General features: G+C 33.9%; 1 protein-coding gene across 1 annotated transcript in view; it reads left to right on the forward strand.

Moving 5' to 3' along the window:
• Nucleotides 1-11,371, forward strand: part of LOC140437313 (ATP-binding cassette subfamily C member 4-like) — a 43,362-nt gene extending 31,991 nt beyond the window's left edge. Inside the window, exons 10-12 of the mRNA XM_072526772.1 lie at nucleotides 452-682; nucleotides 8,730-9,072; nucleotides 10,722-11,371. Of these exons, the coding sequence (XP_072382873.1) occupies nucleotides 452-682; nucleotides 8,730-9,072; nucleotides 10,722-11,301 (1,154 nt within the window). The 3' untranslated portion in view covers nucleotides 11,302-11,371. The remainder of the gene's footprint in view (nucleotides 1-451; nucleotides 683-8,729; nucleotides 9,073-10,721) is intronic.
• Nucleotides 11,372-16,459: the final 5,088 nt, after the last annotated feature.

Genomic DNA, 16,459 nt, shown 5'->3' on the forward strand with positions numbered 1-16,459 from the left:
CTCAGCATAAGTAGCCAGAGTCTGTGCCTAGGGGGACTGTTATCTCTTCTCTTGTGAAATCTGTCCTTGCATGGGCTTATATGTAGCTTGACTCAACAACGTCAAATATCGTATGCTGAGATACGCAAATGACTTGATCATCTTAGCCTACGGCAAATTTAATGATACAGTCAGAGATATAATGTAACAGGCTTTGACTATAGTTACAGAATGGACTTCATTGTAAAGCTTAACATAAGCTTAACATACTCTTAAAGCTTAAGAAATGCTTCTTACTCCAAAGAAACCAGAGGTGTTGTTACTAGAAATTACTCACTCAGATATCATACGAAAACACGAGGAAAATATCTTTCAGGTCGTATTGTGGAAACCTCTACAAAGCAAAACGTCTTCTTTAACATTTCTAATCTATTCTATTGCAAAATACAGTAATTATTGTTTTTCTTTATAGCCCGAAGTCCACTAGTAGGCCATTTGAACTCAACCATGGAAGGTTTGACGACAATAAGAGCTTATAAAGCACAAGATATTTTAAAGAATGAATTCGATCGACATCAGGATTTGTTTAGTAGTGCCTTTTATACATCAATATGCGCCAAGGCAGCTTTCTCGTTTTTGATGGAACTATCCTCAATAGCGTTTACAACCACTGTGATAGTCAGATTTTTATTCTTTGATACAGGTAAGTGGTTTATAATTTTTTGTTTTTATGCGTCAATAAATTTTGAGAACGAAGTAGAAATCGAAACGTCAAATAAACTTAGTTTCAAAGTAAAATTGTGGCTTATTTCCAACAAAAATAATAAATTGCAGAGAGGCCACAAGAAAATAGCTTTAGGACAAATTAAGAGTTTAATCCCAAAAACTCTCAAAATATTCATTTCAAGAATTATCATTTTCCATTGAAGTATTTTGTAAGATAATTTTGAATTGGACTAGAAATTTTTCATGTAAATGTTGTTAAACAGGATTTGAAATGTACAAGTAAATAAAGTATTTAAGTTTGCACATTTTTTATAAACGCTATAAAACTACGAACTATGTAGCTTTTTAGTTTATTAAAATAGAAATTTATTAATGTAAGTTATACGAGTATCTAGTGACACTAAACATGACAGTCACTAACACCTATTTTGAACACAAGAATATACACAATGTAACCTGGACCTCTCTTGATAGAAAAACAACGAGTCAGATTGATCTCTTCTGTGCCATGTCTTGAATATGTAGATTCAAGACATGGCACAGATGTAATAAACTGCAGAAGTTATAGAAAATAAAATGGATGAAAAAAAAATGGATATGCAAAACCTGATTGATGCAACAATTGCAGAACTGCACTTGGAAAACATCACCAACAGCAGCAGCAAAAAATGAAATAGGAACAGAAATTTAAGCCCGTAAAAATCATTGGTTTGACGATAAATGTCAAAATGCAATAAAAGAAAAAATAAAACCTACAGAAAAAATACTTACCCGACGAACTACAAGAGAAAATTACAAGACAAAGAGAAGAGAAGAAAAAGGGATATACCAAGGAAAACAGGAAACCATAAAACCACTTAACTAAGGAACTTAATTATATAGAAAACCTTAACAGAGACAAATGACAGTGAATGATTCAGATCATTCTATAAAAAAGTTCAGCACATCAACAGAAAATTATTCAAGGCAACTACAAACCAATGTAGATGTACGAATGATGACCTATTAAAAACAAGAAAAGATGTATTGAATAGATGGGGGAGTACTTTAACCGTGTACTTAATATAGAAGACGAAGAAAGAGATGAGTTAAGCGAAATGTACGAGAGGGAAGAGGAATCCCCAACGATTCTTGAAGTTAAAGACGCAGTTAAATAACTAGCCAGAAACAAATCACCCATAATAATCAAACTCCCAGCTCAACCATATAAAGAAGGTGATCATGATACCTCATTTGATCAAGGTGATCAAATCATCTAAAACGTACCCAGGTGCCGATGTTCCTACGGACCACAATCTGTTGGTATGCAGAATGGTCATGAGAGTAAAACGGCTCGAGAAAAGATCTAATTTAAACACAATTGATATTAAGAAACTCACTAACCCAAAAACCGAAATAAAAGTACGAGAACAACTAGGAAAGAAAATAAACGACATTAACGAGAACACGTCGGACATAATAGAGAGATGGGATAAATCGAGGGAAGCAATCCAAACAACATGCGCGACTCTATTAAAGCGTGACAGACGGAAGAAGAAAGAATGGATGTCTGATGAGATAATGGATATGATGGATGAAAGATGTAAATTCAAGAATAAAAATGAAGAAAAATACCAGCAGATCCACAAAATCATAAGAACGAAAATTCGAGAAGCCAAAGAAAAATGATTTTCCAACGGATGCAGGGAAATAGAACAATACGAAAGAAAATACAATAAGTCACCCAATAGCATAAAAGATGACGATGGAAATCTTATCTCAGAGCCATCAACGATCTTAGAAACATGGAAATCATACATAGAAAAATTATTTGCATCTGACAGGACTGATGATCACCTATATGGAGAAGGAGAGACAGGACCTTCTATCCTTAAATCGGAGATAGAAGATGCCATTGCAGCACTAAAAAACAATAAGTCGGCAGGTCCGGACAATGTACCCTGCAAAATATTAAAGATCCTATGTAAATCAGACAAACAGTTCCTTGATAATCTAGTTGAACTTTTTAACAACATATATAATAGCGGTAAAATCCCGGAGAACTGGCTGCAGTCAACATTTATTACAATCCCGAAGAATCCAAATGCCCAGATCTGTGATGACTACCGGCTTATAAGCTTGATTAATCATGTCACTAAAGCGTTCACTAAGATCATTCATAGAAGAATATATGATACATGTGAGTCAAATATTGATAGATCGCAGTTTGGCTTTCGGAAAGCACTTGGAACTAGAGAAGCAATTTTCGCTCTCCAGGTGCTTACACAGCGGTGTAGAGACGTGGATAAAGACGTGTATTTGTGCTTTGTGGATTTTAGAAAAGCATTTGTCAATGTCAATCATGAACAATTGATAGATATTCTGCGAAAGACAGGTATTGACGACAAGGACATTCGAATTGTGGCAAACCTATACTGGGGTCAAACAGCAAGAGCAAAAATTGGCAACGAACTCACTAAAAGTGTGCAGATCAAAAGAGGTGTCCGTCAGGGTTGTATATTATCCCCACTCCTATTCACTATTTATTCCGAAGAAATATTTAATAAATGTATGGAAAATGCAAATGAGGGCATAAAAATAAACGGCGAGTTAACGAACAATATAAGATATGCCGACGACACGGTGATCCTTGCCAGTACCATAGACGAATTACAGCAGGTAATGGAAAGAGTTTATTCAGTTAGTGAGGAATACGGCCTGAGCCTCAACTTCAAGAAGACAAAGTGGATGCTGATAAGCAGGAAGCAACAGCCTGCTCGACAGTTACGGATAAGTAACATACTAATTGACCATGTAGAATCTTATGTGTACCTTGGCACCAACGTAAATGCAAAATGGGAACAGGCCACAGAAATTAAGGCGAGAATAGAACGAGCTAGAGCAGCATTTAGCAATATGATAAAGCTCCTCATAAGCAGGGATTTGTCTCTTCCCCTAAAACTACGTCTAGTTAAATGCTACATTTTTTCGATCTTACTGTATGGTGTGGAGGCCTGGACGCTGACGGAGACGCTCACGAGAAAACTAGAAGCATTCGAAATGTGGGTGTACCGACGCATTCTTCGTATATCCTGGACCGAACATGTCACCAACACAGAGGTAATCCAAAGAATCGGAAAGGAGAAAGAAATCATGAATACAATTAAACAAAGAAAGCTTGAATATCTAGGCCACATATTGAGACACGATACGGTCGAACTATTCAGAAGCGCCGCAAATAAGATCAGAATTGCCATGTTAATAGCCAACGTTCGCAACGGACAGGGCACTTGAAGAAGAAGAAGAAGATCATGATACCATATTGGCACTACAACAGCTCATAAAAAAATATGGACCCAGAAATCCCTCACCAGTGATTGGAATATTAAAATACTTTGCAGCCTATAATAGTCCAGTCGTCAGAGATTTGATCCCTAAAAATCATACGAACAAGCTGATTTTGCTAAGAATATCAATTTTGGGACCCTAAATAAAATTCTAAAAAGTTTATCACTTTAACCCCCGGGCTTCCCCCTAAAATCCCCCTCGTAGAGGGGTAACAACTTAAAAAAAATCGATTTACCAAGAACCTGTACGCCGTAGAAAAAATATTTCAGATAAAAAATGTAGCTCAGATAATTTTAAATAGGAATGTTAAATAGCACTTTTTCTGTAGAATAAACCGTTCTCTCAAAAACATTGCTTGAAGCGATAGGTGATTTTGATGTCAGTTTCTTGCGCGAAATCAATGTTCAATAAAATTTGTATCAGCTTGACGGTAATAATTCGATATATTTTGATTAGAGTAAGCTATTGACAAAAATCAAAATGCGTTTTAAAGATAAAGAGTGCAGCTTTCTTGAGCAATTTTTGTATTTTGCCGAAAATAAAGTGAGTTTCTATAAATCAGTTCAATAAATAACTGTTGCGCGCGATTTTTGCCATTTTTTACAATTCCCGTGAGATCAATAAAATTTATTACTTTAATTAACCAGTCATAGTAAAATTTTAATTCTTAGAAATCAATCTTCAAAACCTATAACATGGAATTTGCATTTTGAGTGGTGGAAACAAATACATATGTGGCATTTGAAATATGACTAAAAAACGCAGAATTTAAAGTTTTAAATTACAAACGACCGCACGTCACGGAAAATGCCTCAAAGAAGATGATTTTGAAAGTAATTTGTAGCAGAAGATAGGTAATTTTGAAAAAAGTACTAATGTAAATAAAAAAAGCAGTTTTAAATGTTTTAAATCTTTTGTAATGTGAAAGAACAGTTAGTTCGTTCAGTAATTCAGCGTTTTTTAAGCATAATTCAAATGCCTCACATTTGTTGCCAAAAATCAAAACTAAAATTCCACGTTATAGGTTTTAAAGATTAGGCTTTAGTTCTCAAAAATCCACAGTGGCCGGTTAATAAAAGTGATATATTGTGTCACTAATGAGAATCATAAAAATGGGCAAAAATTGCACCACGTTTATTTATTTAACGCTGTTATATAAACTCAACACCAAAACAAAGATACACACAGTGTACAAAAGATACACTCTTTACCTTTAAAAAGCATCTTGATCTTTGTCGATAGGACATTGGGATCAACATATATCGAATTTGTAACGTCGAGCTGATACAAATTTTATTGAAAATTGATTTCGTGCGCGTAACTGACAATAAAAATCGCGGTCGCTTGAAGCGTTGTTTCTGAGAGAACGGTTCATTCTACATAAACAATGCTAATAAACATTTTTGTTCAAAATTATCTTAGCTACATTTTTTTATATATTTTTTTTATGGCGTAGAGATGCTTGGTTGATCAATTTTTTTCCATTTTCCCCCCTCTTGGCGTCCTAAAATTGACATTCTTGGCAAAATTCAGTTGGTTCGTATGATTTTTAGAGATTCAGTGGCATTTTCGTCTCCGACGACTGGAGTAATACACAAAAAACGAGATATTACGCTTCTAAATGCAGTGTATAAAATATTCTCTATTATACTATGCCACCGTATAGCACTATATGCAGAACGAATAATGGGAAAATATCAGGCTTTATAGACTACAAGGCAGCCTACGACTCTGTTAATAGAAGAGAAATATTCAGAGTAATGAAAGAGCTAGGAATACCAAATCTTCTTCTTCTTCTTTCTCTTTATAAGCAATTCTGCTTGTTCATTGGCGGAATAATACCTTTATGGAAAGTTGTCATGCGATCGTCCGATACTTCTTCTGTCGATTGGTGATTTATCTCTTGCTATTTTAACGACATGGGTCTCCCCCATTCTGCTTAGGTGGTTATTCCATTTTTTTTTCTATTTATTCTCCATTCGTTTATACACTGTACGTTACATTTTCTTCTAATGTCTTCACTTCTCTTTCGAGCTCTCAGCGTATTTCCTGTAGTTCTTCTCAGTACTCTCATCTCTGCCGTTTCCAGTAGCCTTTGTGTTGTGGCTATGTCAGGTCTTATTTCTGAAGCATATGTCATTAATGGTCTTACACTGGCTTTAGAAATTCTTGACTTCACCTCAGTGTGAATACGTTGGTTTCGTCATATAGTGTTATTAAGGCACCCTGTCAGTCTATTTGCTTTTTGTACTTAATCTCTCACTTCTTTGTCCAGGTCTCCATAGCTGGACAGTGTAATTCCAAGGTATTTTATTTCCATTACTTGTTCAATACTGATGCCATTAATTTCTATTTTACATCTGGTTGGTTCTTTGCTGATTACTATTGTTTTAGTTTTCTGAGATGATATTGTCCTATTAAATTCTTTTGCGCTTATGTTAAATCTGTGGACCAGTCTTTGCAGATTATTTTTATCTTGGGCTATTAATATTGCGTCGTCTGCTTAACAGAGTATTTTTACTTCTTTGTTTCCTATTTTGTATTCTCTTCCTTTATTAACACTTTTAATGGTTTCATCCATGATTAAATTAAAGAGCATAGGGCTCAATGACTCTCCCTGTCTTATTCCGCTCCCTATTCCTACAGGTTCTGTAAGTTGTTCATGTATTCTGACTTACATTTTGTGGTTGTAGTAGATGTTTTCAATAGTTTTTATAATATTTATCCTCTATTAAATAGAAGATGAATTACTTTGAGTCTTTGAGTCTTACTTTGTCAAACGTTTTCTTCAAATCAATCAGATAATGCTGGTCTATTATACTCTAGTGATTTCTCAGTAATTTGCTTTGTGACGAATATTGTATCTGTACACGACCTTCCACTACGAATATCCTGTTGTTCATCTTCCAAACTTATCCTCTGATTCATTAGTTCTTTCTAGTAGAAAATTTTAGTTGTAAGTTTTAGGGTAGTATTTAACAAGTTTATACCTCTGTAGTTTATACCTTATTCTCCATTCTTTCGATATTTTATTGTGTTCTATAATTTTATTAATTAATGTTGTTAATTGTTGTCATTGCAGCTCCCCAATATTTCAGTAATTCGTTTGGTGTCCTGTCTTTACCTGCTGCTTTTCTGTTCTTCAGCTGTTCAAGTATTTTACGAAGTCACTGTATATTTATATTAACTTCTTCATTTGTGGTAATTTCAGGAATACCAAATCAGTAAGTAAATTTAACAAACCTAATCCTCAAAAAGGTTAGGTTTGTTAATTTTATAATTGTCTTAATTTTATAGACAAAACTTACAAGGACTCAGAAAATAACAAGAACAAATAAAATTTACTGCAATTATACTGCAAAATAATAAAAAAAAAACAATCCATTGCAAAATTTAAATAAATTGCATAATAAAAACTTACGATCTAATGTTGAAGTTGCTGCATGTGATAACCAAAATATATAAAAAATGAATAAAACCTTACGATCTAATATTGAAATTGCTGCGTGTGATATCCAAATATATATATTGTATATAAAAATACCTACTTTAGTTACTTGTACATAAAGGTACTGTAATTTCTTAGTTATTCGTTAGAAAACTCTTCCACTGAATAATACGGTCTTCCAGATAGATAGGTTTTTGTCATTTTATGAAACTTGGGGAAAGATGTTGCAGATTTAAGTTGTAAAGGCAGATGGTTGTATAGTTTTTTGCCCAATATAATATAGATTTCCTTACTAACTCAGTGGACAGGCTCGGTAAATAAACATCAAAGATTGAATTTCTGCTGGAATGTTCATGATTAGGTCTTGCTAGAGGAACATGTAGGTGTTTACGAATTAACCAAACAATTTTTATAATATATAAAGAAACAAGCATTAAAATTCCATGATTTTTAAAGTAGCTAGTTGTTCTTCTGAGACCAAACAGATACCGCACTGTTACTTTTTTGTAATTTCAAGATAAAATTAGATTGGGCAGCTGTACTAGAACCCCAAAAAAGGAGACGATATCGAAGATGAGACTCGAACAAGGAAAAATATGTTATTTTGGAAGATGCTTAATTGATTTCCTTCGAAACAGATCTTATTGCATAGAAGGCTGAGGATAGTTTCTTACTTACTAAATCGATATGAAGGGACTATTTAAGATTGCTGTCTATAAAAATACCAAGAAATTTTACAGAATCAACGATACTGATCTGGATGTTATTAAGAAGCAAGGGTTGAAGAGCTCCTTTATAAGAGAATGCTACTGTTTTATCCACGTTAAAAGAGAATAAATTTGAGTCAGACCAGATTTTTATTTTTAGTAAATCAGAAGTTAATTTCAGAGTTAAATCAAAATTTAAGCGCCAACTATTTTTAAAATAAAAATAGTAAAATATAAGATAAAGTTAATATATGAATAAAATCAAAAGAAAATGAAATAAAATATTTATAAAAGAAAAATAACAAACATGTGACGGTAGATCAATCAAACAATGATTATATCATTACCTATATGATATGTTACGAACATTATTTGCCTAATCGAGACAAGTTTAAATTAATAACCTAAAATAAAATTTTTATATACATATTTAGAACATTATTTGCTAAAACTTTTTAATACCCTATTTCCTGTTTCTATTAATCTTCATCCATCTTATTTATATAAATATACCTATGTAAAAATATTCTTTTATTCAATAGGAACAAACTCTGGAGATGTTGGTCTTACTTTAAATCAAGCGGGTATGCTAAGTGGAATTGTACATATGGGCTTGGCGGCTTGGTCAGAACTGGAAAACAGCATGACATCTGTTGAACGAGCCATGGAATATACAACAATCGAAAGTGAAAGTAGTTCTGGAATAGACAATATAACTTGGCCAACTAAGGGAGAAATTGTTTATCAAGATGTGTCTATGACATACACGAATTCTCACGAAAAAGTTTTGAAAGATATTTCGTTCACTGTTAAAGCAGGAACAAAGATTGGTATTGTAGGTAGAACTGGAGCCGGAAAATCCTCAATTATATCCACATTATATCGGTAAGTATTCTAAAGTACCTTTATAATAATATTTTAAGAGCAAACAATAATCAAAGTCTATCCTCAATAGATTTCTATTTATGTAGACTCTGGAGGATTTGCAGTATTAGAGTAGTATTGCAGGATAAATTTAACATATTACAATATAAATCTTCCTGGTGTTTTTTATTACTACTTGTATATTCCCTCTTCTTCTTTTCTTACTGCTTTTCTGGTTAATCAATTATTTTTCTTGTAAGTCTTTTTAGATTGATTTTGCTTTTTGATATTACAAAGAAATCGTCAGCAAATGCAATATAATATATACAGTAGAATATACATCTATGTTCGTGGTTCTCAGGCGGGCTTTAACATATGATTTTTGTTTATTTGTTCCTGGTCCATTTTTATCCCACAAAAAGGAGAGGCTATAAAATGGATGACCCTTTAATAGAAACAAGCATGTCGGGAAAATACTAATGAGACCTGGATATCCTCTGGTACCTTAAATTGAACTGTGCGTAGCTTGTAAGCTACTTCTGTACAGGGACCATAATCATCTAACATAATTACAGAACACGATTAAATATGGCCTCTTATCGACCACGATAAGGTCTGGCTCTTTCATGAGAATCTAAGGTTAGGAAAAGAATCGTAAATAATATTCTTTAAAAACATATCAAGTTTATTTTTAAATACGTTAACACTAGTTGCCGATATGGTGTCTTGTTTCAAATTGTTCCAGATATTAAATATTCGATTTGGCAAGATGTTCACCCTGGACCTTGCAGGCAGTAGTTTGTTCCCTCTTTAATTTGTAACAATGGCCTCTTAATAATTATTTTTTCTTGATTTAAAGGGAATATGGTGTTTAGGTTCCCAAAATAATGTTTTAAAATACGGAAGGACATAATTAGGTAACTTCGAAGACATCGCTGCTCGAAGGTCGTGAGATAAGCTATGGATAGTCTATCTTTATCATTAGGTCTTACACGGCCGTATGCCAGTCTTGTGGCTTTACGCTGAACATTTTCAAGTAGGAAATCGTAGACTAATTTTCGAAACCAAATTCAGAATTTCGCTTTAATCTGTGCCTTCTAAGAATTGCAAGAGAAACGCTGGATTAAAGCGAAATTCTGAATTTGGTTTCGAAAATTAGTCTACGATTTTATTATCAGATGTCGCTACTTGCGTCTATACGACACCACACACCACACGTGTTCAGATCTGCCATCTCACAAGTATGTCCCAAAAATGTCATGATTATCTTTGGAGAGATGGTTTCTCCATGCCGTAATCCTCATTGTATACATAGTATATTTGTTTCTTGTTCAGATAGTCCTACTCTAGCCGTGGCATTTTAATAAATATGTTGGATTATGTTGTGTGTAGAGTGTAGTAAAGGTCTATTCGACATTATGTCAATGTATTTTTTTAATTAAAAATGCTAATTAAAAAAGAATTCTGAATATTCGACTACGATAAAGCATTATAGTATATCCAGAAAATTTTAATAAATATTTTATTATTGTGTAGAAACTTCAAATTATTTAAGAGAATTTCCAGTCTAAAAGATCACACTGAACATTCATGAAAATGCTAAAAATTATACAATACAAAAAAAATAAAAAAGGTGTATTATTATTATTAAATATTGCTTTATTTTTTAGACTCTACAATTACCAAGGTAAGATATTAGTCGATGGAGTAGAGCTGAAACAACTCTCGCTTAAATTCCTAAGACAACATATATCCATTATCCCGCAGGATCCCATTATGTTCTCAGGAACTATACGAAGTAATATAGATCCTCTAAACGAATTTTCCGACGAGGACATTTGGAAAACTCTTCATAAAGTTCAACTAGACAGCGTTGTTCCAAAACTAGAAGTCGATGTCGACGATGTCAACTTTAGTACTGGCCAGAGACAGCTTATTTGTTTAGCCAGAGCTATTATAAGGAAAAATAAAATTATGGTTTTAGACGAGGCGACAGCTAATATGGATCCTGAAACTGAACAAGTAGCCCAAAAGATTATAGAGGAAAACTTTAGTTCGTGTACTGTACTTATTATAGCTCATAGATTAGACGCTATATTAGATTGTGATAAAATATTAGTTTTAGATAAAGGTAACGTTATTGAATTTGACTCGCCCAAAGTATTGTTGGAAAACAAAACCAGTTTATTTTCAGAAATGATGAGAAACTCTAATCTGGGCGATGGAGCGGAAAAACAAAAATCAAATTGAGCGGTAGTATTTAGATGTAGCAAGTATTTTTGTATTTCTAAAAAATAAATATTTTAAAGATTTACATTTACATTTTAGTTTTATAGTATTTAAATAGCTCCAAATATAATGTTCACAATTTAAGATAATGTATGAGAAAAATAAGTGGACGTCGAAAATATTTATGCTAAATAGGGAAAAGTAGCCGAAATTGTACCGGCGCAGATATTGTACCACCGCTATATTTATTCTTTATGAGAAAACCAGATCGCTATTATGTCGTTTAGTGAAACTAGTTACTACCTATAGTTAAATGCTGGAGTTTTACAACTTTCACATTTGTCGATTTTGTGTTATCAAATTTTTTGTATTCCGTGCGTTTCAGTATAGTTTTCTAGTTCCATACGTAAGGTTCCAACATCTGTAAAGGTAGGTGTAAACCATTTTAATTTATAAATACAAGAAAACCATGTATTTAGGTGTATAAAACTGGGCTGTTTTTCATTTGGAATATGGGACTTGAAATGTGGACGATATGAGCCGGGCTCTTCCAACATTTTATAATAGAGACATGGGATTAAATGAATGCCGTAGGCAGTATGAAGTCCCTAAGCCTACCGTCCTCTGTCATCTTAAGGGGACCAATGTCGAAGCAAATAAAGAAATGAAGGCTTTTGACCTGGCCAAGGCAGTGTGTTACCAACAGCAGTGGAGAAGGAGCTAGTTGATCACATTTTAAAACTGGAGATGTAGATGTTTTACCTCACGATCAATGATGTTCGACGGCTTGCATTTCAAATCGTCGGTCGAGAGAAATCAAATACCAAACAATTTTAATAAAGATGCCCCAATTCAGGTAGGAAAGACGTGGTTTTATGCTTTCAAAGCTCGTCATAAGCACCTAATCTTACTGAGAGAACCTCAAGCAACGTCCATAATGCGCGCAAAAGGATTCAATAAAAGGAATGTTTACGTCTTTTTCGACCTTCTTGAAAAAATTGTTAATGGGAGTAATATTAATTCAACTCGTATATTTAACGTTGACGAAACGGGTGTCAGCAGGATAGATGCCAAAAGGTTCTAGCACAAAAAGGTAAAAGGCAAGTTGGGTGACTGTCCATTGGAGAACGTGGAGTCATTACGACAGTTGTTTACTTTGCGAGTGCTTCAGGAATTTACGTTCCACCTATGCTAATATTTAAGCGTACGTGAATGAACAATTATTTGAGGGTTAATGCTCCACCAGGGAGTACGTTTGAGATATCAGAATCAGACTACGTGACTAGTGATCTCTTTGTAAAATGGTTTCAGCATTTTATTAATTCTGTTAACCCAACAGTATAAAAAAAAGTTCTTTTGCTATTGGATGGGCATACAACGCACTCCAAGGATCTTGAAGCAATTTTGTTTGCTAGAGAGCACGGTGTAATATTGGTACAATTGCCTAAGCATACGACCCATCGCGTGCAGCCTTTGGATAGATCATTATTTAAGCCTTTCAAAGACGACTATATGATACACAAAGCTTATGGGAAAGCAGCAAGCATTGAAATTGCAGTAAATGGTTTCCGAACTAGTGGAGTATGGCCTGTTAATCGCAAGTTCCTCAAAGAGCATGACTTTTGTGCGACTGAAAATTTAAATGACCATGAAGGCAGTGAAACTCGGAAAGATGGTGAAAATGAAAAGTTTAATGAGACAAACGCTTAGGTCTACAACAGGAGCTAACGTAAAGTACGAAATAATCTAGCCTGAGCTGCCTAGTCCTAAGAAGAGTTTAGCTACGACTACTACATCCACTAGGCCTACTTAAAAATCTCGTGAAGAAAGTCCAAAACTTAACATTTCAATTGATTCAATTTCCCGAAGCCTCATCCAAAATCCAAGGAGGGAACAGCACAAAAGACAATGATTTTGACGGGAAGTTTCAATAAAAATGAATTAGAATTAGCTAAATATCTACAGTTAGCGCAGAAACAGATAAAACAAATAAAAATGAAATTAAGGAAAGTTAAACCTAAATCGTCCAAAAAGCTTGGCGTTTTAAAGTGCTCAAAAAATAAAACTAGAAGATAAAAGTTGTCTTAAAAGGAACAAAAAAGCTTCCAAGAAAAATAGCAAAAAAGAAATGTGAAAATCCTACAGAGTTTGTACTTCTAAATGCCGCGTCAAGCTCAAATCAACCTGACGTTGTTATAGAGATATGTGTTGATGAGTTTTTCTGTTCAATTTGCGAGGAAAAAATAATTGAATACATGATCCAATGGCGTTCATGGAGCCACGAACTTTGTGCAGAAGTCTAACCTGGAACCCAAACTTTTTCTTGCTTTGAATGTAAATAAAAATATTATGTACGTTTAATCTAAATAATTTCTGATATTGGAAAATAAATTGTATTAAACAAAACATGATTAATGGTATTCACACAAAAATTTATTTTACTATACACTGATCCCTCTATACTCGTACTAGTTACTACGGGTAAAATTAAGGAAACCTGGTACAATAAAAGCAACTAGTTTTCCAAATTGTACCACTTGCAACCTACCAGGAAAACATACTTTTTTAACAGTAAAATCAACTATATCATTTATTATTTATCCTTATACATCGTTCAGTTAAATATGACGTATATGTATATTATTCAAATTAAAATTCAAAATATGTTAAATGTCAAAATGTCTGGTAAATCCGCCTCCGGTAAGTGCTGGGTGGATTGAGTAGCTCAGTAAATGTGGGTGCCGGTCCCAAGCCCGGATAAGGGAGGAAGGTTGAGGCGATGGGCTAGCAACTTATCCCTTGTCAAAAGAAATAAATGCTAAAAATTTCGACCAAAAACCTCGGAATACAAAGAACGGATCAAAAAAAAGACGACTAATGCAACGGAAAAGGAAAATGATATTGGCTACATGGAATGTACAAGGATTTAGAATCAAACAAGTAGAAGAATTTAAAGAATTAGCGAAAAGAAAAATAGATGTGTGTATTCTCACCGAGACCAAGAAAAGGGAAAAAGAAATAAAGAGGTAGGAGAATATATACATATCTACAGTGGAGTGAGTAAAGATAACAGAGCTAAGAGAGGAGTCTCTATTGTCATTCGAAAAAATCTTAAAAATAATATTAAATCGTGGACTGAAGTAAATGAACAACTGCTAATACTGATAATGAAAAAGAATGGGCACAACATCGTAATTTTCGAAGTGTATGTCCCAAATGAAGATGCAGATCCAGAAAATAAAGACGATTTCTACAACAAGATGAATGAAATACTCTCTGAAGTTAAAGAAAACTGTGAAATCTTTGTACTAAGAGATTTAAATATCGAAGTAGGGAGAGAAAAAAAACAGTCGTAGGAAGATATGGGGAACGAATAACTAATGACAACGGAATGTGTCTTAGAGATTTTTTTGAAACAATGTCTCTCTGTCTGAAAAAATTATGAATGGATTTTGTCAACATAAATACATCCACAAATTTACATGGATACAACCTACTAGGAATCTACGCTCGATAATTGACTGTGTAATCCAACGTCAAATTTCTCAGCTAAAAACAACTGACGTAAGGGTAAACCGTAGATCAGAAAGTGGATGCGACAGAAGATTCAACGAAATTTCTTTACAAATTACGACTGGACACAAAATTACAAAATGTGGATCTAGAAAAATATATCAGCGAAAGAATTATACCAGCAACTTAAAAAATGCATTAATTAGGCTGCAAGTGAAGCTTTGAGGTATAAAGATAAACATGAAACTAAAAATCAAGAATGGTGGTCGGAGAATACGCAAAACGTTAGTAAGCAAGAAGAAAACTGCTTATCATGGATGTCAACGAGAAAGAAAGAAGATTACAAGATATATAAAAAATTAAATCGAGATGTAAAAAGAGAAGTAGTGAAAGGTAAAAATGAGATGCAGGATCGAAGATGTGCAGAGGTGGATAGGTATATGGCTGGAACAAGAGTTGGGCAAGCGTGGAAGGTGATAAAGTCTCTCCGGAAGGAAGGAAAGGAAAAATCTAACAGTTAATAGATCTGAAACAGTGAAACCACCGGTATAAGGTTTTACTGACAGAGGATAGATGTAAATTCCAAGAGATCAAAATGGAAGAAATATCAGAACATACACATAATTAAGATAACAACCGGAGAGTTAAGCGATGCCCTCAAAAGTTCGAAAAACGGTAAAGCAGCAAGACCTGGAGACATCCCAAATGAGTTTGTAAAGTATGGACCAAAAATATTACGTAAGAAGTTTAACAGATATTTAAAAAATGTTTAAAGAACAAAATATCCCTGACGATTGGAATATTGGATACATCAGCTCAATATTCAAGAAAGAGGATAAACGCAAATACTCTAATTATAGAGGAATAACTGTTATCAGCTCAGTTAGGAGGCTGTATATATGTCGAATAATAAAAGAAAGTATAGAATCAGAATACGAAGACATAGAAGAACAAAATGGATTTCATGCAGGAAGATAGTGCACTGATGGTATATTCGTTCTGCAGCAGGTAATCGAAAAACGAAAGGCAAGGAATCTATCTACCCACCTATTTTTTGTAGATTTAGAGAAGACATACGATACGGTTCCTTTGAAAAAAGTGTTTCAAACATTGACGAAAGTAGATCTCAGTAGAGAGTATGTGGATGATATCGCAAATATTTACAAAAATGCAAGAAGTGTCGTTAAAGAAGGAAACTTTATATCTGAATCATTTCCAATAACAAAGTGACTTAAACAAGGATGTTGTCTATCTCCGACCTTATTTAAAATATATATTCACTCATCGCTAGAGCAGTGGAGGAAATAAGTATCTGGATTGGGAATAGACATAGGCGGTGGTAAATGTCTAACAACTTTATTTTTCGCAGATGATCAGGTAGTCGTAGCGAATGATGAGGAAAACATGGACTACATGTTTAGAACACTGAAGAAAGAATATGAGAAATGGTGATGAAGATCCAGAGTTAGAAATTAGAAACACAAAAACATGCAATGCATATAAATATCTCGGATCTATAATATCTAAAGAGGGCACTACCAAACGAGACATCGAAAACAGACCGCAGCAGAGAAAAAAAGCAGTAAACATTCTACACTCTCTACTATGGTCTAAAGATATTAGACAGAAACGAAATTGACAATCTATCGAACCTTGGCAGAGCCTA

The sequence above is a fragment of the Diabrotica undecimpunctata genome, chromosome 3 (genome assembly GCF_040954645.1).
Source record: "Diabrotica undecimpunctata isolate CICGRU chromosome 3, icDiaUnde3, whole genome shotgun sequence".
NCBI classification, from domain to species: Eukaryota; Metazoa; Arthropoda; class Insecta; order Coleoptera; family Chrysomelidae; genus Diabrotica; species Diabrotica undecimpunctata.